General features: G+C 67.7%; 1 protein-coding gene across 8 annotated transcripts in view; it reads right to left on the bottom strand.

Annotated features, from left to right (window-relative positions):
* Positions 1–3,294: 3,294 nt before the first annotated feature.
* Positions 3,295–18,524, bottom strand: part of MTA1 (metastasis associated 1) — a 33,966-nt gene continuing 18,736 nt past the window's right edge. For 2 of the 8 annotated variants that reach the window (XM_027521948.1, XM_027521952.1), the window contains 18 exons: positions 18,261–18,387; positions 18,025–18,088; positions 16,101–16,218; positions 12,434–12,536; positions 11,689–11,788; positions 11,134–11,322; positions 10,001–10,075; positions 9,861–9,919; positions 9,360–9,475; positions 8,977–9,128; positions 8,683–8,872; positions 8,520–8,609; positions 7,668–7,820; positions 7,510–7,545; positions 5,813–5,824; positions 4,415–4,446; positions 3,999–4,150; positions 3,295–3,912 (listed from right to left, as the gene is read on the bottom strand). In XM_027521948.1, the coding sequence (XP_027377749.1) occupies positions 3,762–3,912; positions 3,999–4,150; positions 4,415–4,446; positions 5,813–5,824; positions 7,510–7,545; positions 7,668–7,820; positions 8,520–8,609; positions 8,683–8,872; positions 8,977–9,128; positions 9,360–9,475; positions 9,861–9,919; positions 10,001–10,075; positions 11,134–11,322; positions 11,689–11,788; positions 12,434–12,536; positions 16,101–16,218; positions 18,025–18,088; positions 18,261–18,387 (1,919 nt within the window). In that variant the 3' untranslated portion in view covers positions 3,295–3,761. Of the gene's footprint in view, positions 3,913–3,998; positions 4,151–4,414; positions 4,447–5,812; positions 5,825–7,503; positions 7,546–7,667; positions 7,821–8,519; positions 8,610–8,682; positions 8,873–8,960; positions 9,129–9,359; positions 9,476–9,860; positions 9,920–10,000; positions 10,076–11,133; positions 11,323–11,688; positions 11,789–12,433; positions 12,537–16,100; positions 16,219–18,024; positions 18,089–18,260; positions 18,388–18,524 lie in introns of those variants that run through there. The other 6 variants (XM_027521949.1, XM_027521953.1, XM_027521950.1 and 3 more) reach the window with 4 other exon arrangements.

Genomic DNA, 18,524 nt, shown 5'->3' with positions numbered 1-18,524 from the left:
TCGCAGGGTGGCCTCTACCGGGCCCGCTCGGTCCTCGCCTGTTTCCATGGCAACTTCGGGGCAACCGGCTGGGCCGCGGGTGGGGCTGGGACTCCGCGGCCCCCTGACGGCCGGCGTCCTGGCCAGCGGGGCCTCGGCCCGGAAGGGCGGCGTCGGGACACGCAGACTGACGCCCCGACGGCGCAGCAGCCCGCCCTGCCCGGTGCTGGCGTCCGGGTCCCCAGAGGACCCCACCCCACCCTGCTGCGTGCCGCCGCCCTCTTCCCTTTGTTGCTCGGTTTCTATAGCAACGGCCTCGCTCTGGGACAGGAGCGGGATTCGGGCGGGAGCGCCACCCGGGCCAGGCCGGGTCCCGGCCCCGCCTAGCACTGTCAGTGGTGCTGGAGGAGGGCAGGGCCTCCGCCACTCCCAAAAACAGCGCGAGAGAAACTGCTGGAAGGGGATGAGGGAGAGGGTGCCTGGCAGCGAGGGGGCCCGCCGTGTGTACTGCAGGCTCTGAAGGCGCCCTCCCCAAGCTCTCCCACCCGAGGGCGATGGCGGGGGAGCCGGGAGACAGAAGGCGTGGGGCCCCTAGGGTGCCCCCTCTGCGGGCGCAGCGGCCACGTGGGCAGACGCTGCCACCTGCGTTCCATGCCATTCCGCCCTGGATGCCCGCCCCATCTCTCCTCCAGACCCAGTAGCATCGGGCCCAGGGCCTCTGACCTCGGCCTGTTGGCCCCAGAGCCTCCTGGAGGGCTGGGGAACTAGAGATCTGCCAGCGGTCAGGGCCTCTCCCCAGGGGGCCTCCAGCCCCTCCCAGCAGGACTGCCTGGCCTCTCCCACCCCTCCCTGCCTCTGCCTGGTGCCATGCAGAACCTGCCCGAGCCCCAGGGTCTGGGGACCCGGAGGTCAAGGCGGCCATCTCCCAAGGGCTCTTTCCTGGGCCTCCATTCCGGCTGAGCCTCAGGTCTGGCAGATGGACAGACGCCTAAGCCCAGATGACTGGGTCCAGTCTGGGCAGCGGGCTCCAGCTCCCTCACCCCCTGCCCTGTGTCTCTGAGGCTCTTTGCTGGACACCAGGTCCCCCCACACCCAGTTCCTCTCCCTGGCGGTGTCCAGGGCCTGCTTCTGGCCCCTGGTGCCAGTGTGTTCAGAGTGGGTGAGGGAGCTGGTCTCGCAGGGCAGTTTCACAGCAGCCCCCCATCTGAGGCACCCCGAGGTGCTTCCCCTCCTCCCTGAGGCGCCCCCACCTCCCTGAGGCGCCCCCTCTCCTCTCTGAGGTGCCCCTCACCTCCCTGAGGTGCCCCCCTCCTCCCTGAGGTAACCCCCCCTGAGGTGCCCCCACCCCCCACACCCTTCAGCCACTGCCATTTCCATGAGTGAGGACAAGAGCCCTCAAGCTGCTGACCGGTGGGGAGGCGCCCTCTCCCTGCATTCAGCTCTGGCCCTGAGCCAGCCAGGGTGGAGACTGGAGAGGAGGCCTCCGCGGGCCCCCTGTTGGGCTAGGTGGCCCGCAGGTCAGCCCCCCAGCCGCTCCTGGCTCAGGCTGGGTGTCCGGTGTCTCTGAATAATTCATGGGCCCCCACTTGGCACTCCTTGCCAAGTGCTCTGAGCCTGGGAGCCCCCCGGACCCCAGGATATCAGCCTGTGTGACTCCACCCCACCCTGAAATTTGCAGGACTGCTGTCGAGGGCAGGCTGGCTGGGCACAGGAGCCCTCTCAAGGAAGCTACCTGTGGGCCCCAGCCCTGCTTGGAGAGAGGGGGTGGAGCCAAGGAATGGCATTCCGCCCTGGCAGAGGCCCTGGGCAGGGGTGGGTGGCGCGGGCACCCTGCCTCCCAGCTGCAAGGCTTGGGCTGATGCGCTGGGCTGTGCGGGGCCAGCTGGGAAGGGGCACTGATCAGTGGACACAGAGCCCCATGTCAGAGCTAGAGGTTGGGACAGGCACGGGCCATGGGGCTGAGTGATGGCAGGGCTGGAGGGAAGCAGGCGGGGCCCCGCTGGCCAGGCGTGGGGGCAGGTCCCTCCCGTGAGGCTGCAGTGGAGCAGTGTCCTGGTGGCAGCAAATGGCACACAGGAGCCCAGGCTCACATCCCCGCAGGGCCCCCAGGGCTGTGCCCAGTGGTGGGCAGTGGGAGGTCCCAGGCGGGGCAGGCTTGCATGCTGAGTCCCTCACGGGGACGGGCCCACCTGCGATGCCCTTGGCCCTGGGGGCTGGATGCTGCAGGCCCCTGCTGGGCCCACAGGAGCCGGGTTCTTAAAACTTCACTCCTCCTTGCCAGCAGCCACCTCCCACCCCACTTCTAGGCCTGGCACAGACCTCTCAGACATGCAGTCCAGGCCCTGCCTGTCTCTGGGCGGGGGGAGGGCTGGCTGGGGGGAGGCCCCTCCCCTGCCCACCGTATGATGGAAGGTAGTACCTTTGTCAAGGTCGCCAGCCCGGCCTCCCAGCCCCACCGCTGGAGCTGGGGGATGGGCGGGTGTGGGCCAGCCCCTCCTGACACCCTGGCCCACCACCCAGTGGGGCCCACAGCAGGCCCTTGGACGCCGGGACACCGCTTATCTGTCCCCGGTAAGGCAGCAGAGTGGCTTCTATTTTAATTCTCCAGCCGAGATGTCCACACATCACAGTGGGGCTGGAGGCACAGCAGACAGAGCTCAGGAAGGGGCCCCTCCAAGGGCCTTGCGGACCCCTCCCTCTGGCATCTGGCCTGGGTGCACCCGTCCAGTGGGCCTGGAGCGGGTGTGCAGGGGGCCGGACCGAGGTAGGGTTTCTGAGAACGGACTTGCTGAAATCTGAGCAAACTCTCCCAGAGGAAACGGCACACCTGCTTCAGGCGGCCCCGTGGCTCCTGGCAGCCATCCATGGACAGCTGCAGCAGGCTCTGCCAGGCCGGCCAGCAGCCCGGCTGACCCTGCCACCCTGGCCGCCCCAGCAGGGGAGCCTGGCACCTGCCAGTCTGGGTCCCAGGCCAGGCCCGGACCACCCCTGCCTTGGACAGACATGGTGTTGTCGGCTCCCCGCATGGGAGCCCCAAGCCCTGATGGACCTTTCTCTGCCCCCATGGGGCAGGTGACGGGCACGGGGCCAAAGTGAGGCAGCAGGGGTGCCCCCAGGCCAGCCTGCAGGGGCCACATGCTGCTGCCCAGGCTTCTCCCTGGACATCCCAACGCCGGACAGACCCGGGCAGGGGGTGGCTTCCAGACCCACGGAGGGGGTGGGGGGTGGGGCACTGGGCTCCTCTAGGGCGACGGGGGTGCGGTGGGCCCAAGACAGAGAGAGGAACTGAGGACACAGACGCAGGAAGGGCTAGTCGGATTTTTGTTTTTGTAAGTTTTTTTTTCTTTGTTTTTTTTAATATGAAAATTACTTGAAAAGACAAGGGGCCAACCCCACCAGGCAGCTCGGCCGGCCGCTGGCCACGCCGATCCTAACATTCCAGGTGTAAGTTACAGAGCTTAAGTTCATCTACAAAAAAGTAATAAAAATAAAATTTAAAATGGCACCTTCAACAGAAACAACAAAACCCCCGGCCGGCCCTGGAGCCCGCGTGCGGGGCGGGCACTCGGGCGGCTCCTCAGCTCCGCTCTGGCCAAAAAGTAAACACAAAGCTAAAAACAACGGCTCCCGGCGGGTCTGGAGTGGGTCGGGCTCCTCCCCGCGCGGCCGAGGGGCAGCTTCTCTGCGGGTGAGGGCGGAAGGGGCACTACCGAAACCGGGCGGCGGGCGGCGGGCGGGCGTGGGCTGGGCGTGGGCTGCGGTCAGCGCGCCGCGCGGGCGGCCTAGTCCTCGATGACGATGGGCTCGTCGTTGACGGGCGCGGGCGGCGGCGGCCGCAGCGGCAGGGCCTGGCTCGGGCGCAGGGCGATGGGCTTGTAGGGCCTACGGGCCGCGCGCTTGGTCTCGGAGGACGAGAGCAGCTTGCGGATCTTCCTGCGGTGCAGCCGGGCAGTGAGGCGGGCACGCAAGGCGGCACGGAGCCCCCGCCCCCGCGGGCCCCGCCCGCCCAGCCGCCCCACCTGGTCTCCTCAGTGGCCATGTAGAACACGTCGTCGGGGGCGTCGATCCAGTTCATCCGCCGCCGCTTGACGGGGGGCAGCGAGCCCCCCCGGATGAGGCGCACCTTGGTGGGGTACGCCTTCCCGTTGAGCAGGAGGTTCCGGCTTGGTCCCTGCAGTGGGGCAGGCCTGAGAGGGGAGCTCGGGGCCTCCACGCAGCACCCAGAAGCCCCATGGTGGCCGTCCCAGGGGCAGTGGGGGCAGGGGTGCCCGGAGGGCCACGAAGACCCCATGAAGACCTGGACACCTGCCCCTCCTCGAGTCCCCAGGGGCCTTCCAGATGCTCCCACAGCGCCTGGCAGGGCTGGGGGCCTCCCTACTAAGGCCCACGGAGCGTGTGTGTGCAAGCGTGTGGAGAACAGGGCCCTCGCGCTCACCATGTGCCTGGTCTGTCCGTGGTTCGCCAAACCTGACAGGAGGAAGGAGGACAGGCCGTGAGGCCACGCAGGCACGTGCTGCGCCCACACGCGTGCCAAGGGCCCACAGCGGAGACGCAGGAAGCCCGGAGCTCCATCTCCCCAGAACTGCAGCCCACACCCAGGTGGGCCTTAGCTCCCGAGTCCTGGCCTTGCCCAGGTGGCTCTCAGGGGCCCCGGTGGGGGGGAGGGGGCAGTGTAGGAGCCTCAGATCTGAGCTCACTTCTCGAGGAGCCAGGACCACTGTGGCCTGGTTTACAGAGCAGCCAAGTGACAGCTGGCACAGCTACACGTACAACAGCAACAGGGAGCCCCCCCCGCAGGGCAGGCCCTCCCCAGGTTCAGACGTCACCAGACTTCCTCCCAAGGGGCTCCCAGTCCCCAGCGTGGACCTGGGGCCAGGTGCCCTGCGGGAAGCTGATGGGAGTGCCCAGGAGAGGTCAGTAGGCCAGGCTCCAGCTAGCGGCTCCACTCTGTGGCTGGGGGGCTGGAGGTGAGAGCTGCCACCAGCGGCTCAAAAAAGGATCGTCCCGGGTGACAGGCTGTACCCTCAACGGGAATCAAAACGATCCGCAACTCCCAAACACACACGCAGTGAGTGCACGTGCGTGGCCGTGAGAGCATCGGTACACGGGCCTGTGGGCGTGCTGGTGAGTACACAGGCCTGTGAGCACATGTTGGTCTGAGTACACGCGCCTGTGAGCACATGTTGGTGTGAGTACACGGGCCAGTGAGCTCACGCTGGTGTGAGTACACGGGCCAGTGAGCTCACGCTGGTGTGAGTACACGGGCCGGTGAGCTCACGCTGGTGTGAGTACACGGGCCGGTGAGCTCACGCTGGTGTGAGTACACGGGCCGGTGAGCTCACGCTGGTGTGAGTACACGGGCCGGTGAGCTGACGCTGGTGTGAGTACACGGGCCGGTGAGCTCACGCTGGTGTGAGTACACGGGCCTGTGAGCATGTTGATCTGAGTACACGGCCCGTGAGCATGTGCTGGTGAGTACATGGGCCCGCGAGCTCGTGTCGCTGTGCGTACATGGGCCCGCGAGTGTGGGTCACGTGAGTGCATGTGGCTGTGAGCCTGTCAGTGTGCATCTATGTGGTCACATGAGCTAGTCTCCATCGCCTGCATCCTGCTGCACACATCTAACTCCTCCCAAAAGTGCTTCCTGACCAAGGTCTGTCTCTAGATGAGCCTGGAATAGCTGTCCAGCCCCCCTTTGCAGCACCTTCTAACTTGGGGTACCCACAACCCCAGCAGGCAGGGGCAGGGGCCCTGGCACCCAGCCTGCAGCGCTCACGAGCTGTCCACGGGTGTACACAGCCGTACACAGCGCTCAAGGCTCTGTGCTACTTACCCAGGTAGGTGCCTACCAGAGGGACGAGTGGCAAAGAGAAGAAAGCACACGGTTAGCGTGGGGGGTGCACATGTGGGGCCCTGGGGTGCAGGCAGCCACAGGCCACGGAGGGCCAGGTTAGGGAGTGAAGGACCCCTGGCAGCAGGGCCCTGGCCTAGAGCCGGCTCCTGCCATCCGCTGCTGCTCCGCCCACCACACGGCACCCCAGCGGGCCTGAATGTGGCCTCCAACACCCACCCGGGACCCAGGGCTAGGGTTGAAGTAGCGACGGGAACACGTGGATTTTGGAAAAACTGACCTAAGTCAATGGAGTTTATCCCACTGCTATCAAGAGCTCTTTACAAGTCAAGCCCTAAGCCCCAAGCCCTGTTGATAAGACCCGCTTCCCCTCCCATGGGATGTGGGCAGACGAGTGGGCCGGCCGCTCTGCTGAGGCCAGGGACTGTGGGAACCCCTTAAGGATGGCTCCAGGGGAAGGGGGAGGTCAGCGAGGAGGCGAGGCTAGAGTGAGCTGGCGCCCCACCAAGGGGTTGCAGGCAAGGCAGCAGGGGGCCTGGGGCAGAAAGAGCCTGGGTCCAGATGGAGTGAGAGGACTGGACCTCAGTGCCACCAGCTGACCCCCAGCACGTGCCTGCCAGGCTCTCGGACACACTGAGACGGGCGTGTCCAGGGGACCGGGCTGGGCCAGATGGCCACTGCCTCCCACCACCTTCCAGAGATCCAAGAACCAAGCCCAGGCCAGCCTTTCTGGGCCAGCAGGTCTCCAGTCCTGAGACCAGGGGAGGGCTCTGGCCACGTCCATGCTGGCTGCCCGGGATGCAGCGTGGGGGTACCCACGCTGGACCTGACCTTGCTGCTAAGAGGGGCTGGCGGGAGGAGCTCTGAGTGAGTTCCCGTAAGTTCCCCTTCTGCTGGTTCCATTCACCTCCCCCTCACCCGTCCTGCAACAGGCTGACCGTTGGGGGCACTGGCCCCCACAAGGCTGAAATGCCCCTCACTGGCACCGTGGTGACCCCTACTAGAGCAGCCTGGGACCACAAATGCCCCTCCCCCACTGAGAAAGCCAAAGCCAGCCCTGGGCAGGCGAGGGAGCCACACTCCAGAGGCCAACGCCAGCCACACCCGACAGCAGGGGGCCCCACGGTGGCCTGCCCAGCGTGTGCACCCCCACTTGGGACAGGGCCCCGCGGTCTCAGCCCGGGGTGCATCTCCCCGGGGGGCCCTGGCCTGGGCGTTCCCTGGGCCTTGCAGACCCCCACCCAGCCATGCCAGCCGCACCACAGCTCTGTCCCGTCGGCACCTGAGGGGCCAGGGTCCCACAGCCCCCCACCAGGCAGGGCACGGGCAAGGTCACAAGCACAGGGTGGGCGGCACACGAGCTGAGGCTGACGGCATGCGGGCGGGCACAACGCGGCAGTGCAGCCAGTGCGGGCGGGCGGCGGGGGCACCAGGGCCGCCTGACGGAGGACAGTCCACTGACCGGCGCTGGGCCCAGACGGAAAGGCATTTTGTGAGCCGGGGCACCCAGGTGGGGGTGGGGGGCGGCCCCAGGGCCTCTGCCGAGTGACAGGTGGGCGCTGGGTTAGGGGCGGCGGGGCGCAGCCCAGCCCGCGTGGACTGCCCTGGACGTGCCCTGAGCCATCCGCCGCACACACGGAAGCACAGCACACAGGCCCGCGCGGAGGGCCGGGCCTTACCCCTACTGGGCATCAAGAGGCGCTTCTTCACGTTGCCTGGCAGCGCCCGGCGGCAGGAGAGAGGAGAGAACACACGGTCAGCGGGCGCGGGCGCAGCGGGCACCAGGCACCCCAGGCCCACAGCCACACCGGCCGAGCCCGAGGCCCCCCGGACTCACCGTCGACCCCGTTGTGCTGCTCGTAGCTCCTCTTGCCCAGGATGGTAGGGGAGCCGTTGTTGATGACAGGGGCCGACTTGGCGGGGGTCAGGCCGCTGAGCACACCAGACACGCTCTTCACTGGGTCGGGCTTGGGGGGGCGGGGGTGCGTCTCTGCAGGGCCAACACAGCAAGTGGGCACATGGCCGCTCCTCAGCAGCAGCCCCACCACCCGGGAGAGCATGAGCAGCCCAGGCCCCGGTAGGCACACCAGTGTGGCGCCCTGGGCACCCTGAGGGCAGCGACAGAGGCTGGGGCTAGACCCCTCGGTCCAGCCGACGGGCCCACCAGCGACCACCACCAGTCTACAGGCTCCAGGTGCCCACAAATGAGCAGGTCCCCTTAGTGGCCACCAAGCTGGCAGCCCAGGCTGGCCACTGGCCAGATGATGAACTAGGGGCTCTGTCAGCTGACCGGCTCCAGGAGGCGCAGGCCTACACCTGCCAAGCGCCCCAGCCCTCAGCGGCTCTCCGGGGCCAGAGCCCAGACAGCAGGAGGGGCCACAGCCGCCTGCGTCTCCTGGGCGCCCGCCAGCTCCCAGAGTCTTTCACAAGGGAACGCGGGCACAGGGGGAGGGACCGAATCCCAGCCCAGCCCAGACCAGCAGAACGAAGGGCCGCGGACGAATGGGGTGCTCAAGGCCCCAGGCCGCCCCTCTCTGCGTCCCTCCTGGAGGGCATGCCTCCCACCCAGCCCGGAGCCCACCCCAACGGGAACAGCATGGGGAAGACCACTCTGAATCCTCACAGGAGCCTGCGGCGGGGTGGGGGCGGGCGGGGCGGACCCTGCGGAGGGCGGGGCGGGCGGGCTCACCGAGGAACCGCAGCACGGCCTCCAAGGGCTTCCGCGTGGCCTGCTTCAGCACCAGCGGGCTCTGGGAGGCTTCCGGCAGCCGAGCCGTGCCTGAGGGGGGCCAGGGTCAGTGCGCTCGCCCGCCGGCAGCACCCCCACCCCGCCCGCCCCAAGGGACACTCACACTCGGCCTTGATAGCCGCGCTGTTGATGGGCATGTAGGGGTGGCGGGCGGCGTGCCAGGGGCGCAGGATCTCGCGGCACAGGCGCCGGGCGATGCGCGTGAGCTTGGTGGTGTGCAGGTAGAAGGCCTGTCTCGTCTTCATTGCGAACTTTGGGCTCCCGCTGCTCCGCGCTGGGATGCCGTGGGGGCTCTGCGGAAGGGGGCGCGCCGCCCCGACACAGCGCCATGACCGCGGGCCGGGCCGCAGGGGCGGGGCGCGCGGGCGGGCGGGGCGGGGCACGGGGCGGGGCTTACCATGTTACTGCGGTTGGGTCCCGGCCTCTCTCCATCTAACCGGGTTGGCATTTTCAAGCCACCATATTTCTTCCAATATGTCCAACAAGACGCGCAGAGGCGACACTGCATGTTAGGGGGACCCCAAGAATACCACTGGTAAGACTGGGTGGCTACGGACAACAAAGTTGAAAATAGACGGATTCTTAAGCAGAACCAGTGACGGCAAAGAGCATTCCACAGCTGTCGCCCGCCCACACCACCCTGGGCCTGGGCACCGCGCTCCCCTCACTCCCCATCAGGGCTCCTCCAAGCAGAGTGCGATCCCCGCCCCCAGGCCGGTCCCCGGGACGGTGCAGGGGTGCCCAGGGCCGCAGACTAGGGTGCACCTGGGGGCTACTTACTGTAACAGCTCTCGCAGGCCCGGCCGGCCCCAGGGCTCTGGCCTGGCGGCCCTGCGCCGTTCACCACACCTGCCTTGACGTTGTTGACGCTGATCTGGTTCGGGTTTGGCTTGTTACTTGGGTAAGGGAGAGAGGGAGGGCGTCACGGGATCATGGAGCCCCGGGAGCTCGGCTCTGGGACCCCAGCAGCCCCGTCCACATCCGCCTGGCCACACGGCAGCCGCCAACCCCAGCTCTCTCCCCGCGGACTCGGGTCAGAGTCTGACCCCAGGCGGGACGGCTTCCAGCCTCCATGCCCAGTGCTGCCTGACTGGCCGAGGGAGAGCCAGGGCTGGGTCCTGCCCTTCTGCCGCCCCCGCCATCCTGGGCTTCAAGGACAGGCCCCTGACTCGCCCAGACCCTGAGCCAGGGAGGCACCACCTGGCCACGTGAAGCCAGCGGCGGGCCTGGCCCACCCAGGGACATGGAGACACGGGGGCGGCGTTCTGGGGGTGCACTTACTAGTTGGGGATATAAACTTGCTTTAACTTGCTCTCCGCTTCAGCCGCTTTCAAGCGTTTCTTAAAACACAGAACATAGGGTCAGAGGCCAGCAGCTGGGTCTGTAGAGGGGAGACCCCGCCCGCACCGGCTGGCCCTCACCTGCTGCACGTATCTGTCGGTGGTCTTCCACATGTAGTAATACTCGATGATGCTGGTGAGTGACTTCCAGGGAAGCTGTGGAAGGGAGGCATGTCAGTGGGGCCCCGCCCAGGCCACTGTCAGGGCCCAGGCTCGCCCTCTCCTGGGCAGACCACACGGCAGAGAAGCTCCTCCCCAGGTTCCCTTCCTGCCACAGCGACTGCGCCCGGCTTGCTGGCTGGCTGGCTGGGTAGGTGCTTCCAGCCCTGGTGCAGTGCCCGGGGATGAGGCGGGTGGAGGAGGCACCCAGGTCCCCGTCCCCTCCAGGCTGTGGGCTGCACACCAAGTGCCGTCTGCTCCTGCTGTTCTGGTGTCACCCCGGGCTCGCAGGCCACCTGCGGGCCTGCCTCCCTGAGCACATTCACCCACGACACCCGCTGGGGTGAGTTGACCGCAGGCACATATCTCCTGCACCTGGCCCGTCACACGGGAGCACGAGGGGCCTGGGACCTGTAGGGGGCGCACTCCGCTTATTTCTGGTGAGGAGGCCTTGCCGCCCTGCTGAGGTTTCAGCACACTCTACCAAGTCGGTCAAGGGGCCGGCTCGGGGCTCGGCCTGCACCGGTGGCACCAGGGCTCTGCAGGGCCCTGAGGGCCTCCAGGCCACACCTCTTCTCCACCTCCTGCGGTGAGCCCGGAACCAGCTTCATCTGTTCCAGTGGAGATGCTGCTGGGCATCAGACGCAGGCAAGGCCGCTGCATCCCGGCCTCTCCCTGGGGCTTGTGGTCAGGCCGGCCTGGCCACCCTGCTGCCCTCTCTGCACAGACGTGCTCCTCTGAGTGACCAGCATTTCGCCTCCTTTCAGATGAGCTCAAGTGTGTTTTAGGGACTGTGAGAGCAGGAGGGGTCCCTGCAGACTTGATTCCCACGTGCTCACTGGGGACACTTCCAAGGACCTATGCGGAAGCTCGGCTGGTTAAAAACCACCGGACTCAAACACGGCCGGGGCCTGAGGGCCAGCGAGGACCTGGACATGCCCAGGGCCCGAGGGTCAGCGAGGAGCTGGACCTCCTCGTCACCTCTAACAGATGAGGGGACGGAACACAGAGACCTGGGGAGCAGAGCAGCCCTGAGCCCGCCCCGCGGTACTCACAAAGTCTTGCTGAATGTCTGTGAAGTCTTTCCCGTACTTTTCCAGGGCCTCCTCAAAAAGGCTGGCCTCTGAGGCTGACCACTCCTCCATCTCGTCCCTGCAGAGCACGGGCCCACCCTGCGGCACCAGGGCTGAGATGGCCTTGGCAACGTCATACACGCTCCTGTGCAGCGTGTCCATGGCGTGGAACTGTGTGGGGCGGGAGGCAGGGTCACCTGGGCCCTGCGCTGGGACCCACCCCCAGCCCGGGTGGCGGACACACCCGGGTCACGTGTGGAAGGCCACAGGCTTGGGCCTCTGGGGAGGATGTGGGGAGAGAGCCGTGGGCAGGCAGGGCCAGCCTGGGGCACCTGAGCCTCCTTCTGGGAGACTTGCTGCCCGAGATGGGGTGGGAGGAAGGAGCAGGGCGGCCCCAGGACGGGCAGGTCAGCCTGAACCTGTGCGAAGACGGGGCTGCCACGCCAGGGCACCGAGAGCCCTGCCCTGGGTGGGGCCGTGCCCAGGGGGTTGACCTAAGCAAACGTGCTGGGCCTTGCTCGGCTGGCACCTGCTTACCAGGGTGATGTCCCGGGAGGCGGCCGCGGCGCTCATGTGCAGGCTGGGCTGCCGGACGGAGCTGCTGCAGTCCAGGGCCCGGGCAAAGGTGCCCACAGAGCTGGGGGGGGCAGGAAGAGACACTGACCGCTGGAGCAGACGAGCAGGAGGCCAGGCAGGCCGAGCTGGACACGCACAGGGGCCCAGATTCGGCTGTCTCGGGGAGGAGTGCTCTGCTCTGGAGCTTGGGGACTCTGCCTGTCTCTGCAGAGCTCTTCTCATGAGACAGCCTTTGGGTTCCAGCGCTGGATGGCGCCTGGCCCAGGGCGGGGTGGTGGGGGAGCATGCAGCCCTGAGTGCTCATCAGACCTGCCCCGCGGGGGCCAGGGCGGCGGCCTCAGCAGAGACAGCTCCGCAGAGCACATCCGTTCGTGTCCAGGAGGCCCAGACCTCAGCCACATCCGCCCCAGCGGCCTTCGCCCAGTCCCAAAGCTGGACGGGCACCCTGTCCCACCCCGCAGTCTTCGGAAAGAGCCCCGGCCTGTTGGGGGGTGGCTCTGAGCAGCCCTCAGCCAGCTCCGCGTGCAGGAAGGGCCAGACCTCCCCAGGGACCACACAGGGGTCGCGACAGAGCAGGCCCCGCCCCACCGGCCTCATGTGCCCTTCACTGGGCAACACCCCGAGGGACAGATGTCCCAGAACCCACCACACGGTGGGCAAGCAGTTAAGGCCGTGCCAGCTTGTGCCCTGCCTGCCCGGCACTTACCGGGCCACCACAAGGAACTGGTCAATCTGCTTGTCCACGAGTGGGTTGCGGGCCTCCCACACCTTGGTCTCCAGCTTGGACTGGTCTCGGCCGTCCTCCTCGCCTGCGGAGAAGGGGTGCCGCGGGGTGAGGCCGCCGGGGCCGCGGGAGGAGCCCCGAGGCTCTAGTGAGAGCTCAGGGCCCAGGGGTCCCCTTAGGGCCTGGCCTACTGGGGTGAGGGGTGGAGCACCCCCTTCTGCAGGGAGGGAGAGGGTAAGTGAATCCGGGGCGGGAACACAGCACGCGTGTGTGCACACACAAAGAAGCACACGGAAACGCGTACACAGACACACGTGTACACGCACGTGCACACAGACACAAGCACGCACACACAGGAATGCGGGCACACACACACGGACGCGGTCTGGTCAGCGCTCCAGGGCGAGCATGGCACAGGGCGCGCCTTCGCCTCTGGAATGGGGTCCGGGTCTGGGCGAGCATGGCACAGGGCGCGCCTTCGCCTCTGGAATGGGGTCCGGGTCTGGGCGAGCATGGCACAGGGCGCGCCTTCGCCTCTGGAATGGGGTCCGGGTCTGGGCGAGCATGGCACAGGGCGCGCCTTCGCCTCTGGAATGGGGTCCGGGTCTGGCCCCCAGGCCCTTGGAGGAGCCACCAGGAGGGGCAGCAACACAGCCGCTGGGGGAGGGCGGGCGGTTCGGGTATGGTCGGTCGAGCTCTTTACCCCGAGCCGCCACAGGGTCAGGTGCCACTGCGCCTGGCCCCCCGTGCCAGCCCCTCACCACCAGCGCACTGATGCTGGCTCAGCACAGACACTCGCCCGCCACCCGGGGCCCTGAGGCCGGAGGCCTCGTCTCAGGGCATCTTCTCCCTCAGCCTGTGGGTGGCACAGGGCAGCCCAGGGCCCGGCCGTGGACGCTTCTGTCCTGGGCAGCACCTGTGCCAAGGGCCGGTGTGCTCTGGTCAGCAGTGGGGATGGGACCACGAGGAGGGCCTGCAGAACGCCCACCCGGCGTGGCTGGGCTGGCATGGAGGACACGTCACACCCACATTCAACTCGGGCACCCGAGCTGAACGTCTGCAGACGCTTTCAGCCACGGTCACTCTCGGCAGGAAGCTGCTTCCAGGGCCAGGACCCCCGCGCATTCGGGAAGCCCATGGAGCCTGGGGTGGGTGCGGGTCAGCAGAGCCGCCACAGCTTAAAGTCACTGGAGAGACACGTGCCCCCTCGCCCTGGGGAGGTCACCCTGGCGGGCTACAGGGGCGCGCTGGGCCAGGGGCCCACGGGAGGGAGCCCGGCACCGCAGACATGCAGGGCTGATCCAGGGATGGAGCGCGGAGATCCAAGAGCCTGGGGTGTGGGGCTGTGGGACGCGATGGGGCGTCTGGAGGATGGGCATGCTGCGCTCCCTCCGGGCGGCGCCTTGGCACTGAGACCCTCCCCGGGTAAGGCGGGGACCCTCCTCTTGGATCCAGGCCCAAGCGATATGGCCAGGCAGCCAAGCCCAGAGCCCCGGGTGCAGTGGCATGCCTGTCCCAGCGCCACGCCGGCTGGCAGGCAGCATCACGGCACGCTCTGTGGCCGCCACATACACGCACGGCTGGGGCACAGCTTCACAGTGGCAGGGCCCACGCCCCAGGAGGTGCGGGGAGACAGCAAGTTGAGGCCTTCGCCAGGGCCCCCGAGTCAGGAGTGGGAAAGGCCTGGGTTGTGGGCAGGGCCAGCCCAGGGCACCTGAGGACAGAGGCTCGGCCCCGCCGGGTACCCAGGCAGGGGGCAATGTGAGCTCACCCAGGCAGCAGCAACGTGAGCACTCTGGACACGTGAGCCACCAGCATCCCTGAGGCCTCACCAGGACCCCCAAGGATGCCTGACCCCGGAGGGGAGTCCACAGCCAGCGCGGCCGGCTCTGTTTCAGCGGGAGACGCAGTGCGGGGCCCCAGGACGATGCGAGTGCTCACAGGGCCGGAGGGAGGAGCGGCCAGGCCGACGCAGTGCGGGGGCCCAGGATGATGCGAGTGCTCACAGGGCCGGAGGTTCAGCGGGAGACGCAGTGCGGGGCCCCCGGATGATGCGAGTGCTCACAGGGCCGGAGGGAGGAGCGGGAGACGCAGTGCGGGGCCCCAGGATGATGCGAGTGCTCACAGGGCCGGAGGGAGGAGCGGGAGACGCAGTGCGGGGCCCAGGATGATGCGAGTGCTCACAGGGCCGGAGGGAGGAGCGGCCAGGCCGACGCAGTGCGGGGGCCCAGGATGATGCGAGTGCTCACAGGGCCAGAGGGAGGAGCGGGAGACGCAGTGCGGGGCCCCCGGATGATGCGAGTGCTCACAGGGCCGGAGGGAGGAGCGGGAGACGCAGTGCGGGGCCCCAGGATGATGCGAGTGCTCACAGGGCCGGAGGGAGGAGCGGGAGACGCAGTGCGGGGCCCCCGGATGATGCGAGTGCTCACAGGGCCGGAGGGAGGAGCGGGAGACGCAGTGCGGGGCCCCAGGACGATGCGAGTGCTCACAGGGCCGGAGGGAGGAGCGGCCAGGCCAACGCAGTGCGGGGGCCCAGGATGATGCGAGTGCTCACAGGGCCGGACGGAGGAGCGGCCAGGCCCGCCCGTGATGGAGCTGGACACACAGGGCAGACGGGGGAGCCGCCCCGCCACCCGCTTCCCATGGGCTTGGCTCAGCGCCTCCCTGACACCTGACCAGACAAGCAGGCGCCCCAAGACGGAGACTGAGGCCCCAACAGGGAGGTGGGTGTGAGTGTGTGGGTGAGGTCCGAGTGAGGTGTGCCACAGGTGTGTGCACACGTGTGCAACAGGAAACGTGCACACGGGCCAAGGGCAGAGCCCAGGACGAGTGGAGCAGCTGGGGGATCGGGAGGCGCGGTGGCCACAGAGAGGAAGCTTCTGGGGATTCCTGCACAGAGGAACCCGGGGTGCAGAGCAGAAGGGGAGCCAGGCCTGGCCCACGCCCCACAGACGCAGGAGACGCTCGCCAGGGCCACCTGAGGACGAGAGAGCAGCGGCCACGTGCTCCACAAGGGACCCAGGGACCCCGGGCGGCCTGGGCACCTCACACAGGGCCAGCTCTGCAGGGGCACAGACTCCAAAGAGAGCCAGGCGCCCGAACGCCCTGAGGCCAAGGGCGTGCGCGGTCCAGCCGCCAGGCCTGCCTCACCGAGCCGCATGACCAGGACAGGAGAGGACAGGATGCCCACGAGCGTGGACCCCGCGGCCCCCTGCGTCAGCCCCACTTGCCTGGCCGTGGCCACCACCCAAGGGATGAGGGCCGCTCACGTCAGGCCTGCTGCCAACCACGGGGCCCCTGCAGGAAGCAAGGCCTGGGGGGGGTCACCGGGGCCCGAGTTCCCTGTGCTGCATGCGTGGGGACAGACTGAGCTGCAGGAAGGGGTCAGGCCCGCCCATGACCCCTGGGCCGCTGGTGGCCTGAGTGGGCAGGGGAGCCGGGCATTTTGCCCCCCGAGCACGGTGGCCTGGCGGACAGCACCATCCACCAGAAGTCAGTGATACTGGCAATCACTCAAACAAGCTCTTTGAACAGAGAAAGAGTTTTTAAAAAGTTATGAAAATAACTGCTAAAAAGAAACAGTCTCAGGGTAGCGTGGAGGGCCCAGCGACAGGCGCTGGGGGTGCTGGGCCCGCCGCACCCCACCCACCTTCTTTCAGCAAGTCGGTGATGTCCGCCTGGTACCGGTTCCCCACCCGGATCTCCCCTTTGTCTGCCAGGAGGGTCTTCTGCTGGGGGTCGTAGACCAGAGAGTAGAAGAAGAAGTCCTGGAAAGCAGCACAGGCGGGGCTGTCAGCACACGGCACCACGGCCAGGCGGGCTCGGGGCACAGGCCAGGCGGCTGCAGGCAGCTCCCCAGACTGCCTCAAGCCCGTCAGCAGCGAGTCTAAAAATTTAGTTTATAGAAGCATTTAACAGCAACAAAACTCCGAAGACATCTGGGAACAAATCTGACAGATTCTGGGCGCGGCCTCCAAGGAGACGGCAGGGCTCCCGTGCAGCTGTCACAGGAGACGCACAGAAAGCGACCACGTAACAGGACGTCCCGGGCCCGGCGCCCAGAGCCGGCGGCTCCAGCCCGTGGGCACCCTCCTGCCGGCTCCAGGCCCACCTGGGGTCGGCGGGCACGACGCACCCTCCTCGGCCCCCAGGAAGCCACGCTGAGCTGGCCTGGGCCGCTTCTCGAAAGCAAGCCTGCCGACCCGGGGCTTCCCCTGGGGCCTCACCGTATCCCGCAGGGTCTACCTGGCCCCGTGCCCCCACTGTGCCTTTCTTGACTCCCTTGTGGCTGTTCCTCCACAGCCCTCACCCCCCAGGCGGCAGCGGGCAGGGGCTGCCCCCACGTCAGGGCCAAGGGCTCCTGGGTGTAGGTCCCGTGGGCTGCAGCTGCGCGCCTGTGCTGCCAGCCCCTCGCCTGGGCCATCTCCCGCTCCTCAGAGGCACCCACTCCCCAGATGGGTGAAGGAGAACAGCAGGAAACGCCCGCTGTGCACCCTAGAGACGCACGCAGGTGCCAGAGCAGGGCCAACACGCCTCCCGAGGCTGGTTCACAGCCGCCTTTGCTCAGGGTCAGCTGTCCACGTCACTGCTCGGGCGGCTGCCACCGGGGGACCTTTCCAAACTGTAGACCACGCGTCTGCTCCCCAGTGGAAGCTGCCTGGGGCCACGGCCCTGCTCTGCCCGCCACCTTCCCAGGCCGCACCAGGCCTCCCACAGGCAGGGGCTCCTGGGGGCCCGGGCTGCCCCAGCGGCTCCTCTGCGCCAACTCCAGGCCGTCGCCTGGCGGTTCTCCAATTCCTGAGTCAGGCGTCAGGGAGGCCACGCACCAGGCTGTCCTCGCTGGATCGCTGGACCGCTGGCACCGGCGGCCGCCTGTGCTCCCAGTCCACGCCGCCCCCTCCGCTCACTCCTCTGGGCCCCTGGAGAGCCTGGCCTTGCCTAGGGAGGGTGCCGCCCGCAGGCGATGACACTCCTGCAAGAGCTGCAAGGATCCGTGGGCAGGTCCCCTGGGAGCCAGAGGCGGGTGTCCGCTAGGACATGCGTGGAGGGGACCCTGACCCTTGGTCATACCCTGACCTGCCCTCGCAGGATGACGCCAGAGCCCTGCTGCAGTGACCCCTGCTGGCCCACTGGCTTCCCTGAAGATGCATCTTGCTGCTCCGGGGACACGCATGTGTCCTCTGGAGACGGCTCTGATAGTCATGTTTCTTGGGAGAGGGAGCAATGGAAAGGCGAGCCCATCAGAACCACCCGCCCTGAAGGTCACGGCGGGAAGGACAGCGGCCGCAGGGTGAGGGGCTCGGGCGTCACCGTGAGGCCCGTCTACCCGTGGGACGAGGTTGGTCCCCTGGGCCCGGCAGCACTGATGATTCCTGTTTCACAAACTCAAGACACTTCCGGTTGCCCTGCTGGCAATGCTGGGTCGGCACAGTGTGGCCGGGACACAGCGGCCAGGATGGCTGGGTGGGCACCCGCCTGCTGGGGAAGCCCAGACAGCAACCAGGGCAGCTGCCATGGGCCTCCCCACCCCCAGCAGGACAAGTCGTGCCCCTCGGGGGGCAGGGGAGCCTCACCTCCCGTTCCAGGTAGGACTTGAGGGACTCGGTCTCATTCAGCAAAGTGACGCTGCACTTCCCCCTGCAAGGCAGGACACAGGAGGGCGTCCATCAGGGGAGGCGGGTGCCCCCCGTGCCCATCCAGGCCTGCGGTACCTGACCTGTGGTCCCCGCCCCGTGTGGTCCCCGCCCCGTGTGGTCCCCGCCCAGGCCTGCGGTACCTGACCTGTGCTCCCTGCCCAGGCCCACGGTACCTGATGTGCGTGGCGGGGAGAGATTCCAGCTGTCTAGACAGGAACAACTCCCGATGCCGCAGCTGGTGCTTGAGCTTCTCGGGCAGGTCCACCATCTCCGGGTTCTCCATCTCCTCCTCTATTTCTCCTGAAGGACAGAGAGGACACGGGCTCAGGCCACCGAACAGACCCACCCGCTGGCTCCCCCGGCCCCCACCCCCAGGGGGCCCCAGCAGGCGCTCGGGCAGCGCCAGTTCTAGCCCAGCCGCCCCAGAAGCCCGCAGC

This window comes from Bos indicus x Bos taurus, chromosome 21 (assembly GCF_003369695.1).
Source record: "Bos indicus x Bos taurus breed Angus x Brahman F1 hybrid chromosome 21, Bos_hybrid_MaternalHap_v2.0, whole genome shotgun sequence".
NCBI classification, from domain to species: domain Eukaryota; kingdom Metazoa; phylum Chordata; class Mammalia; order Artiodactyla; family Bovidae; genus Bos; species Bos indicus x Bos taurus.
This window is presented reverse-complemented; position numbering and strand designations above follow the sequence as displayed.